Source organism: Chiloscyllium plagiosum, chromosome 19 (genome assembly GCF_004010195.1).
Source record: "Chiloscyllium plagiosum isolate BGI_BamShark_2017 chromosome 19, ASM401019v2, whole genome shotgun sequence".
NCBI classification, from domain to species: Eukaryota; Metazoa; Chordata; class Chondrichthyes; order Orectolobiformes; family Hemiscylliidae; genus Chiloscyllium; species Chiloscyllium plagiosum.
In genome coordinates, this window is record NC_057728.1 from 48,909,214 (window position 1) to 48,921,911 (window position 12,698).

Sequence of the window (12,698 nt, forward strand, 5' to 3'; positions counted from 1 at the left end):
GTTGGATCTTTAAAATTAATGTTAATACACCCCTGTATGTAAGCACCTTCATAAGTCGGATGTTCATAAGTCAGGGACTGCCTATAAATGTTTCTTCAGTTAGTATGGTTTGAAGTTGGTAGCAATTACACAAAAATGTCAGTGTTCACCATTACTCCTGTGAAACTGACTAACTTCTGAAGTCTGCGGTTAAATACAGAAATCCACTGTCTGTTGTCAGTGACTTTATGCTTTTGCAGAGGATTCACTATTGAACCAGGTAGAAATCACTGACTAGATAAAAACTTTGCTCTTTTAAATTGCGAATCAAATGAGAAGTACTGAGGTTTTTCGACAGTTTATGAAATTTATAATCACTGTTGAACACCTTGGTCACTGTCAGACAAAACAATTTTATACTTGTAGAATGTCAAGTTTTCTGCATTTTTATAAAATATTACAAGTTTCCTCATGACAATTCAGCTTCCATTTAATTCACATGTATATTCCAATTATTTATTTCACTGTCTGGAGAAACCCAAGACCTGGAGTCACACTGAAAGAGATTTGGAAAGGTGAAATCTTTGCCACAGAGCTGGGCATCTTTCTTAAAGGTTATTGGCAGATGCTTTTGCTTAGCCAATGGCCACTAAATATAGACTGTTTCTTCAGCTTGAAGTAGAAGACCTATCCTATTTTCAAGGACTTTCTGTTCTGCAGATCTGAAAAATTAACTTAAATCTTTAATATCCTGACTTTCTTCTTTCAACAAGTTTAGATAAAGCCAAATGTTACCTAAGAATTTAAGAAATAGGAGCATAGAACATAGAACAAACCAGCGCAGATCAGGCCCTTTGGCCCTTGATGTTGCGCCGACCTGTGAACTAATCTAAGCCCATACCCCTAGACTATCCCATCACCATCAATGTGCTGATCTAAGGATTGGTTAAATCTCACTAATGTGGCTGAGTTAACTACATTGGCAGGCAGGGCATTCCATGCCCTTACCACTCTCTGAGTAAAGAATCTGCCTCTGGCACGTCTTAAATCCATCACCCCTCGTCCAAGCTGATGTCATCATCCTAGGAAAAAATCTTTCACTGTCTAACCCTCTGATCATCTTTGTTTGTCTCTATCAAATCCCATCTTAGCCTTCTTCTTTCCAATGAAAACAGACCCAAATCTCTCAGCCTTTCCTAATAAGACCTTCCCTTCAGACTAGGCAACATCCCAGTAAGTCTCCTCTGCACCTTTTCCAATGCTTCAACATTCTTCCTGTAATGGGACGACCAGAACGGTACACAATATTCCAGGTGCAGCCACACTAGCATTTTGTATAGTTGCAGCATGATATTATGGCTCCGGACCTCAATCCCTCTCCCAATAAACCTAACACACCTTATGCCTTCTTAACAGCACTATCACCTGGGTGGCAACTTTCAGAGATCGATGTACATGGACTGCAAGATCCCTCTGCACATCCACACTACCAAGAATCTTTCCATTGACCCAATATTCTGCCTTCCCGTTATTCTTTTCAAAGTGAATCACCTCACATTTATCTGTATTGAACTCCACTTGCCACCTCTCAGCCCAATTCTGCAGTTTATCCAAGTCCTCCTGCAACATTCTTTCACACTGCCCACTACTCCATTGACCTTAGTGTCATCTGCAAACTTACTAACCCATCTATCTATGCTTGCATCTAAGTCATTTATAAAAATGACAAACAGCAATGATCCCAAACAGATCCTTGTGGCACACCACTAGTCATCGGACTCCAGGCTGAATATTTTCCATCAACCACCACTCGCTGCCTTCTTACAGAAAGCCAGTTTCTAATCCAAACTGCTAAATCGCCCTCAATCCCATGCCTCTGCATTTTCTCCAACAGTCTACCATGTGGAACCTTATTAAAGGCTTTACTGAAGTCCATGTTCACCACGTCAACTGCCCTACCCTCACCCACATGCTTGGTCACCTTCTCAATGAGGTTTGAGAGACATGACCTGCCAATGACAAATCCATGTTGACTATCTGCAATCAAATTGTTGCTTGCAAGATAGTTATAAATCCTATCTCTAATCATCCTTTCCAAAGCTTTTCCTACAGCAGAGGCCTGAGGTGGTTCCGCCTTTTGAACCTGGTCTGCTATTTAATGAAATCATGGTTGGTCTTCTACATGAATCCTATTTTTCCTGCACTTGTAGAATTTTACTTCTTGACAATTTTATATATAGAAATTGATCAATCTCTGTCTTTAACATCTTAAATGATGGAACTTCCACAGCCACCTGGAGCGGAGAATTCCAAAGACTCACCACTCTCCGAGTGCAGAGGTTTCTTCTCATCTCAGACCCAAATGGTCTAGCCCTTATTCTGAGATTTAGTCCCAGCCAGAAGAAATCCTGAATCTGCCACCTCAATCCCTACACAAATTTCTATGATCTGGAGGTGCCGGTGTTGGACTGGGGTGTCCAAAGTTAAAATTCACACAACACCAGGTTATAATCCAACAGATTTATTTGGAAGCACTAGCTTTCGGAGCGCTGCTCCTTCATAAGGTGGTTGTGGAACATGAGATCGTAAGACACAGAATTTAAAGCAAAAGTTTACAGTGTGATGTAACTGAAATTATATATTGAAAAAGACCTGGATTGATTGTAAAGTCTCTCATCTTTTCGTACTTCTCGCGTCGGTGACTTCTACTGCCCTTCTGAAGATGCACAAGGCCAATACCTGAGGACGTTCCATCGTATCAGGCAATGGGACCCTGTGTGAGAATCTCTCTGCTGAAAATGTGTTGCTGGAAAAGCGCAGCAGGACAGGCAGCATCCAAGGAACAGGAGAATCGACGTTTCGGGCATAAGCCCTTCTTCAGCCAGAATCTCTCTGGCTATGTCAAAGGCATCTTGAAACCCACTGAACAAGGGATCCCCCAGCTTCTGTCACGACACTACAGATTTCTTACAGAAACTCAGCACGCTTAGACCTGTAAAACCGGGAATATTCCTTGTCACAATAGATGTTTCAGCACTCTACACCAGCATCCCCCACAATGACGGCATCGCAGCAACAGCCTCAGCACTCAACACCAATAATTGCCAATCTCTGAGCACTGTCCAACAACTCACCCACTTTATCCTTGACCACAACATTTTCACCTTTGACAACGAGTTCTTCATGCAGACACTCGGAATAGCCATAGGGACCAAATTTGCATCCCAATATGCCAACATTTTCATGCACAGGTTCGAAAAAGATTTCTTCTCTACGCAAGACCTCCAGCCAACACTATACACCAGGTACATTGACGACATTTCTTCCCTTGGACCCATGGCAAGGAGTCACTGAAACAACTACACAGTGATATCGACAAGTTTCATCCCACCATCAAACTCACAATGGACTACTCTCTACTATCTGTCTCATTCTTGGACACATGCATCCCCATCAAGGACAGGCACCTCAGCACCTCACTCTACCATAAACCCACAGATAATCTCATGATGCTACACTTCTCCAGCTTACTCCTGAAACATATTAAAACAGCCACCCTCAATGGACAAGCCCTACGCATACACAGGATCTGTTCAGATGAGGAGGAAAGTGATGGGCACCTGGAATAACTCAAGGATGCCCTCATAAGCACGGGGTATAATGCTCAACTCATCGGCTGCCAGTTCCAACGTGCAACAGCGAGAAACCATAATGACCTTCTCAGGAGACAGACACAAGCTGCAACCAATAGAGAACCCTTCATTGTGCAGTACTTCCCAGGAGCTGAAAAACTGCACCATGTTCATCGCAGTCAATATCAATAAGGATGAGCACCTCGCCAAGACCTTCCCCACACCTCCACTTTTGCTTGTAAACAACCACCAGACTTCAAACAGATCATTGTTCGTATTAAACTGCCCGGCTTTCAGAACAACACCATATAACCTTGTCACAGTAGATGCTGCAAGACGTGTCAGAATGTTGACATGGATACCACTATTACGCATGGGGACACTTCCCACCATGACGCATGGGAACACTTCCCACCATGTACGCGGCAGGTACTCACGCGATTCAGCCAATGTTGTCTATCTCATACGCTGCTGACAAGGATGCCCTGAGGAATGGTACATTAGTGAGACAAAGCAGAGGCTACGGCAATGGATGAATGAACACCACACAACAGACAGGAGTGTTCCCTCCCAGGCAGAGAATACTTCAGCGGTCCGAAACATTCGACCTCAGACCTTTGGGGGACCGTCCTCCAAGGTGGACTTCGAGACAGGCAACAACGAAAAGTGGCCAAGCAGCGGCTGATAGCCAAGTTCAATACCCATGGGGATGGCCTCAACTGAGACCTTGGGTTCATGTCACACTACAGGTGACTCCATTGCACTATACACACAGGCACACTCACACTCAGACCCTCTCTCATACGCTCACACTCTCTCATAGAATAATACCCCTTTACACTCTCACACATACACACACTCATAACAGCTCTCCCCCCCTCCCCAACACACACATGTACACATACACTTACATTTGTGGGGTGAATTTGTAATTGCAGAATTACATTTTACTTTGCTCAAAAACTGCATGAATCCATGTAAGATTCTACAAATACATTTTTTAGATTAGAATCGGCCTGACCTTTGTGGCACAAACAGTCTCACACAGGACACTTCACACCTTAAATGCATTATCTGGGCCGACATGACACCAATTGTTAAAGCTTACTTGAGAATGTAACTTCTAAAAACGTTTTGCGATTTGCATAGCAAAGAACTGAAATCAACATGGTCATTCTAAAAGATGAGAGACTTAACAAATAATCCAGGTCTTTTTCAACATATAATTTCATTTACATCACACCGTAAACTTTTGGTAGAAATTCTGTGTCTTACGATCTTATACTCCACAAACACCTGATGAAAGAGCAGCGCTCCGAAAGCTACTACTTCCAAATAAACCTGATGGACTATAACCTGGTGTTGTGTGATTTTTAAGAATTTCCATGTTTGCATGAGATCACCTGTCAATCTTTGAAACACCACATTGCATTTACAAGTGATTATTCTTGTGAAAAAAATTTACTTGCATAAATATGCAAACACATTTTCTTCTTAACCATAAACTTATTTCAGGGAAAAATGTCACACTGTTCTTACCTGTTCCTCTGTAAGTATCAGAGGGTGAGTTGACTCCTCGTCCAATGAGGGCAATCGTGCACTACCTACAGATGGATGTCGTGTTGAAGGGTGAGAAGATCCATCTCCAAATGATGGATACCGAGGATATCCGTTCGGTAAACTTGGTTGAACAAAACCTGGAGCTGAAAAGAATGAAATACATATAATTGGAGAACAATTGTAAACTTATTCAAATTACATTTTTACAGCATAAACCTTAATTTTAAAAGAATCCTGAAATATGTATGCCCTATGGAAGTTTTCACTGTTAAATGTGGCCTGTCACAAATATAAGTCCACTAACTTCAGCAGAACAGTAGAAGCCTGCAGATTGGAAATAGTGATTTCTAAGGTTACCAAGGACCTTCCACTGAATTAAAGTGATTAATTGGCAGAATCACCACACTTGATCAGAAATCTGACAGTTTCAATATTCAGTTGATAGCTTGATCAAAGAGAAAGCAGCAAGATGAAGTCTGCTGCAATCAATATTTGCATCAGAACAGCTAGTTACAAAAAAAAAATCAAAGGCAGCTTTTGATAATTATAACCACAAAGTTTTGCAAAATACTAAGATTTTTAGAAAATTGCAAGAGCAAACAGCTCTTGTTTCATGGTTTCTTTTTTATTTAGATATTCATGCCCACATTTAAAGTGGTTAGGGTATCCCAATTAATATTAAAATGTCTTCAACAATGAGAAAATGTTAAAAAATTTCTACTAATTGCTGTTTCTTAAGTTGACCCAAACAGACTATACACCTTGATCCTTTGACATTCTCTCCAATATACTCATATAGTCCATTATTATGAGTGCTACCCCACCTCCTGTTTGCTTATCCTTCAAAGAATAATCTAAATATTTAGTTTCCAATCTTGATCACTCTATAGATATCTTTCTGTAATATTAATTAAATCATTACTTCAATTTGTGCTTTCAAATCATCAACTTGTTGTGAATGTTGTGTGTATTCAGATAAAAGTATGTTTAAACCCACCTTTTTAATATTATTCTGCTCCTATTTTAATGTTTGCTTTTGCTCAATTTGTCTTCAAATTGAGCTACAACTTCCTATTACCAGTTTTACTGTCCTCCAAAACGAGCTCCCGCTCAGATTCCTATCCCTTGACGATCTTGTTTAAACTCTCCCCCCCCCCCCCCCACCTCCCCCCCACAAAGCAGCAGCAAATCTCCCTTTGAGGTCATTAGTTTCACTCCTCATAAGATTCAACACAGCCACCTGCCCGAGACTGGGTCATAAACTTTAAGCCCTCCATTCTCCAATTCTTACACCCTGCGTTGAACTGCTCAGTACTTCCACTCCTATCCTCACTAGCATGTGGGACTGAGAGTAATCTTGAGATTACAACTTTTGAAGTCCTACTTTGTAACCTCCTCCCCAATTCCTTAAAATCTGTTTTCAAGCCTCAACCCAATGTGAGCCATGATCTCATTTGTTTTTTTTTGTTTTTTTTATTATTTGTTTTTAAAATTTAAAAACTTTTTTTATTATTTATTATTTTTATTATTATTTGTTCACTATTAATCAAGAGAATGTCCTGCAGTTGCTTCATGACATTCTTGACTCTGACTTCGGTGAGGCAACATGACATCCTTAAGTTTGGGATACCACATATTTAGCTCAGAGGATTGCATTCCTCTGAGCAACCATCGCCCTCACCAATATCCAAAACAGAAAACTGACCGTCTCAGGAGAACTTCTGGATCTCTTAGGAAATGTTGACCGCTGGTACATTTCTAACCTGTGTTGTGACCACGTTTCCAAATATGTTGTCCATGCAGTTCTTATGTATCATGGTGAGTTCAACCACTGCTCAAATTCTAAAATGTGGAGCTCAAGCTTAGATTAGATTAGATTAGATTACAGTGTGGAAACAGGCCCTTCGGCCCAACAAGTCCACACCGACCCGCCGAAGCGAAACCCACCCCATACCCTTACATTTACCCCTTACCTAACACTACGGGCAATTTAGTATGGCCAATTCACCTAACCCTGCACATCTTTGGACTGTGGGAGGAAACCGGAGCACCCGGAGGAAACCCACGCAGACACGGGGAGAACGTGCAAACTCCACACAGTCAGTCGTCTGAGGCGGGAACTGAACCCGGGTCTCTGGCGCTGTGAAGCAGCAGTGCTAACCACTGTGCCACCGTGCCGCCCAAAGGCGATATTTGTATCATCGATCGTCACAGATGCAGGTGGGGACAATTCCTTCAGCTGCCTGTCTCTTTTACCCATGTCCATCCACGGCTTTCCACAAGTTACAGGCTCTGCATTCCAAATTTGTCAAGCTGCTCTGCCACACCTTAACCTATTTATTATAAAAGTAATAGTTTGGACTCAAAAATTTAAATCTAAGCTTTAATATTGTAAATATAAAAATAGTGGAGCACCAAAGTGATTTAGGGTCCAGGAACACAGGTAAGTGAAATGTAATTAGGTGCAATAAATAATCAAACACACCAGATCTAAAAGTTGAAGTTCTAAATTGGAGAAAGGCCAATTTTGATGGTATTAGGCCTTGGGGGCAGATGTTTGCAGGTAAAGGTACGGCTGAAAAATGGGAAGCCTTCAGAAATGAGATAACGAGAATCCAGATAAAGTATATTCCTGTCAGGGTGAAGGGAAAGGCTGGTAGATATAGGGAATGCTGGATGACTAAAGAAATCGAGGATTTGATTAAGAAAAAGGAAGCGTTTGTCAGGTATAGACAGGATAGATCGAGTGAATCCTTAGAAGAGTATAAAGGCAGTAGGAGTATACATAAGAGGGAAATCAGGAGGGCATAAAGGAGACATGAGACAGCTTTGGCAAATAGAATTAAGGAGAATCCAAAGGTTTTTTTACAAATACATTAAAAGACAAAAGGATAACTAGGGAGAGAATAGGGCCCCTCAAAGATCAGCAAGGCGGCCTTTGTGTGGAGCCACAGAAAATAGGGGAGATACCAAATGAGTATTTTGCATCAGTATTTATTGTGGAAAAGGATATGGAAGATATAGACTGTAGGGAAATAGATGGTGACACCTTGCAAAATGTCCAAATTACAGAGGAGGATGTGCTGGATGTCTTGAAACACAAAGTTGGATAAATCCCGAGGACCTGATCAGGTGTACCCAAGAACTCTGTGGGAAGCTAGAGAAGTGATTGCTGGGCCTCTCGCTGAGATATTTGTATCATCGATCGTCACAGATGAGGTGCCGGAAGACTGGAAGTTGGCAAACGTGGTGCCACTGTTTAAGAAGGGTGGTAAGGACAAGCCAGGGAACTACAGACCAATGAGCCTGACGTCGATCGTTGGCAAGTTGTTGGATGGAGTCCTGAGGGACAGGATGTACATGTATTTGGAAAGGCAAGGACTAATTAGGGATAGTCTACATGGCTTTGTGCGTGGAATCATGTCTCACAAACTTGGAGTTTTTTGAGAAAGTAACAAAGAGGATGGATGAGGGCAGAGTGGTAGATATGATCTATATGGACTTCAGTAAAACATTTGACAAGGTCCCCCATGGGAGATTGTTTAGCAAGGTTAGATCTCATGAATACAGGGAGAACTAGCCATTTGGATACAGAACTGGCTCAAAGGTAGAAGACAGAAGTTGGTGGTGGTGGGTAGTTTTTCAGACTGAAGGCCTGTGACCACTGGAGTGCCACAAGGGTCGGTGCTGGGTCCTCCACATTTTGTCATTTACAAAAATGATTTGGATGCGAGCATAAGAGGTACAGTTAGTAAGTTTACAGATGCTACCAAAATTGGAGGTGTTGTGGTCAGTGAAGAGGGTTACCTCAGATTACAAAAAGATCTTGACCAGATGGGCCAATTGGCTGAGAAGTGGCAGATGGACTTTAATTCAGATAAATGCAAGGTGCTGCATTTTGGGGAAAGCAAATCTTAGCAGGGCTTATACACTTAATGGTAAGATCCTAGGGAGTGTTGCTGACCTTGAAGTGCAGGTTCATAGCTCCTTGAAAGTGGAGTCGCAGGTAGATAGGATAGTGAAGGCGGCATTTGGCATGCTTTCCTTTATTGGTCAGAATATTGAGTATAGGAGTGGGGAGGTCATGTTGCGGCTGTACAGTACATTGGTTAGGCCACTCTTGGAATATTGCGTGCAATTCTGGTCTCCTTCCTATCGGAAAGATGTTGTGAAACTTGAAAGGGTTCAGAAAAGATTTACAATGATGTTGCCAGGGTTGGAGGATTTGAGCTACAGGGATTGGTGAACAGGCTGGGGCTGTATTCCCTGGAACGTCGGAGGCTGAGGGGTGACCTTATAGAGGTTTACAAAGTTATGAGGTGCATGGATAGGGTAAATAGACAAAGTCTTTTTCCCTTGAGTTGGGGAGTCCAGAACTAGAGGGCATAGATTTAGGGTGAGAGGGGAAAGATATAAAAGAGACTTAAGAGGCAACCTTTTCACGCAGAGGGTGGTACATGTATGGAATGAGCTGCCAGAGGAAGTGGTGGAAGCTGGTATAATTGCAACATTTAAAAGGCATTTGGATGGGTATACGAATAGGAAGGGTTTGGAGGAATATGGCCCAGGTGCTGGCCGGTGGGACTAGATTGGGTTGGGATATCTGGTCGGCATGGACGGGTTGGACCGAAGGGTCTGTTTCCATGCTGTACATCTCTATGACTATGACCTTTCTCAACCTTCAGCCTTTAATATTGTCAACTGTAACATTCTGCTCCAATACCTTCCAACTATCAACTGGATGGGACTCCATTCATAAGATTCCAATTTTATCAATTCTGAATTGTAGTCAGGAAATAACTCGTACTTGGCTTCTTTTCCAGCCTCCACATTACCTTTGGCATCCTCACAAGGACTTAGCTTTGGCTTTTACCAAATTTATTTGCTATTCTCAGTGAAATCATCTGAAAACATATAGAGTTCCACAGACATTCTGATCATATCCAATTCTAACTCACCCCACCATTGATCCACCCGATCTATCTCTAAATTGTACGCAACACACAGCATGGATAAGCAGAAATTTAATCCAACTAAACAACGGGAAGATTAAAACTATCACCTTTGGTCCCATTGTCTAACTATGGACTCCATTCCTCCCCTGGCAACTGTCTAAAATGAAATAGACTATTCACTACATTGGTGTCACATTTAAACCTAGAAGAGTCTCTCAATGCATATTTGCACCCACTCAAGACCACAGTTTTTATCTTAGTAACATGGCATTAGTCCATCTGTGTTTCAGCTTGTCTGCTGCTGAGACCTCATTCACGTCTTTGTTACCTTAAGACTCGAATATTCAAACTCTCTCCTACCCAATTTCCTAACTTTCATCATCCACAAGCTTCACCTCATCAAACTGTAGTATCCGACCTCTCAGCAGAGCTCAATTCACCTGATTGCTGATCCTGCTTTAGCAATGTCTCAATTTTAAAACTCTCCTTCTTAGTTTTGAATTTCTCTGGGGCCTTGCCTTTCACTATCTCTGTAAACTCATTCAGTCCTACAACCATCGAAGATCTCTACACTCCTATAATTCTGGTCTTTTATTTTGGAGTTATTGAGCATGGAAACAGATCATCAGTGCTGACGAGCTATCCTCAAATGATTTACCAGCATTTAGCCCATATCCCACTAAATCCTCCCTATTCATGTACCTATCCAGATGCTTTTTAAAAGTTGTAATTGTACCAGCTTCCACCACTTCCTCTAGCAGCTTGTTCCACATACGTACGTGAAAAATTTGACTCTGAGATCTCCTCTAAATCTTTTCCCTCTCACGTTAAAACTTTACCCTCTAGTTTTAGACTCCCTACCCTGGGAAAAAGATCTCAGCTATTTACCCTATCCTTGCCTCTCATGACATCATAAACCTCTCTAAGGTCACTTATCTGCCTCGGATGCGTCAGGGGAAAAAAAAAGCCCTAGCCTATTCAGCCTCTTCCTATTGCTCCAATCCTCCAATTTCGGGAACATCTATGTAAATCTTTTCTGAATCCTTTAAAGTTTACCAACATCTTTCCTATAGCAAATAGACCAGAATTGAACACAGCAGTCTAAAAGTAGCCTCATCAATGTCCTGTGCAGCCGCAACATGACTTCCTAACTCTGATACTTAATGCACTGACTAATGAAGGCAAGCGCACCAAATGCCTTCTTCACTAGCCTGTCTAATGAGCTCCAACAATGTCAACTGTACCTACAGCTACCTAGACCGGAGCTCTAAAATGTTTTTCTGAACCCCTCCCCCTCCTGTAAAATACTCATTAAAACTAACGCTAATGACCAAGCTTCAGATGATTGCTCTTAATAGCCTATTACATAATCTGCAGTCAACACACCTGTGAAACATCTTGGGGTGTTTTGCTATGTTAAAGGCAACCTGTAGGAATGGAATGCAACGGCCTTTACAGTGCGGGGATTGGAGAGCAGGAGCAGGATGTGTCACTGCAATTGTCCAGGACCTTAGTGAGAGTCCATTTGGAGTAATGTGTCAGTTTTATCTCTTTATTTGGCTGTGGAAGGAGTGCAACAAAGGTTTAACTAAATCTGAGACGGATTGACTTTTGCTAGACAATTACATCAGGGGATATGGTGCCAAGAAGTGTGGATGAAGTTCGGACCTGGATTAGCCATTACCTCATTGTATGTGAAACAGGCTTAAAGCATTGACTGGCTTACTCCAACAGGCAACTTGCAACAGTTGAATCTAACATATTTGATGAATAAACTGGACCATTTTGTACGTTGATATTAACTAGCTCCGTGCTTTCTGAGCTTATTTTTGAAGACAAAGGGTCTCTTATAACTTCATTAATTTTGAAGCCCCTGTTTCAGATCTCACCACAAACATGACATCCTTGCTAACAATTCCATTTCTCTTGTCACTCACTGTTTGATGCAGAGCCAACATGTTGAAATCCTATCCTACCCTAAGCTAGCTGCTGATCCCATATTTTCTCCACCACATAAACTAGCTCCTGCCATCTCCAGAACACAACCCATTTCAGCCCTATCTCAGCACAATTACTGCTAAGGTCATCATTCATCCTACTGTCGCCACCACACTTGATTAAGCAATGGTCTCCTGGTTTGTCTCTCATCTTCCACTGATCATACTCTGCTGTTTATGAAAATCTATGTTACCTAACACTATCTTGCAGCAAGTCCTGCTGACTGTTCATTGCTGATTGAATTTTCTGAGTTTGGACTGTAGTACGTGGTTGCACAAGAACTGAAGAATAAAAGCAAAGTACTGCAAATGCTGACAATATTAAATTTAATTCTGGGAGTATCAACAGTTTGACAAAACCAGCAACACTGTTGGGTTAAGCAGCATATAGAGTCAGAGATGTACAGCACGGAAACAGACCCTTCAGTCCAACCTGCCCATGCCGACCAGATATCCCAACCCAATCTAGTCCCACCTGCCAGCACCCGGCCCACATCCCTCCAAACCCTTCCTATTCATATACCCATCCAAATGCCTCTTAAATGTTGCAATTGTACCAGCCTCCACCACTTCCA

At 41.9% G+C, this 12,698-nt stretch overlaps 1 protein-coding gene across 2 annotated transcripts in view; it reads right to left on the bottom strand.

Moving 5' to 3' along the window:
• Positions 1–12,698, bottom strand: part of frs2a (fibroblast growth factor receptor substrate 2a) — an 81,255-nt gene that overhangs the window by 2,761 nt on the left and 65,796 nt on the right. For both annotated transcript variants that reach the window (XM_043709773.1, XM_043709774.1), the window contains one exon: positions 5,151–5,314. In XM_043709773.1, the coding sequence (XP_043565708.1) occupies positions 5,151–5,314 (164 nt within the window). The remainder of the gene's footprint in view (positions 1–5,150; positions 5,315–12,698) is intronic.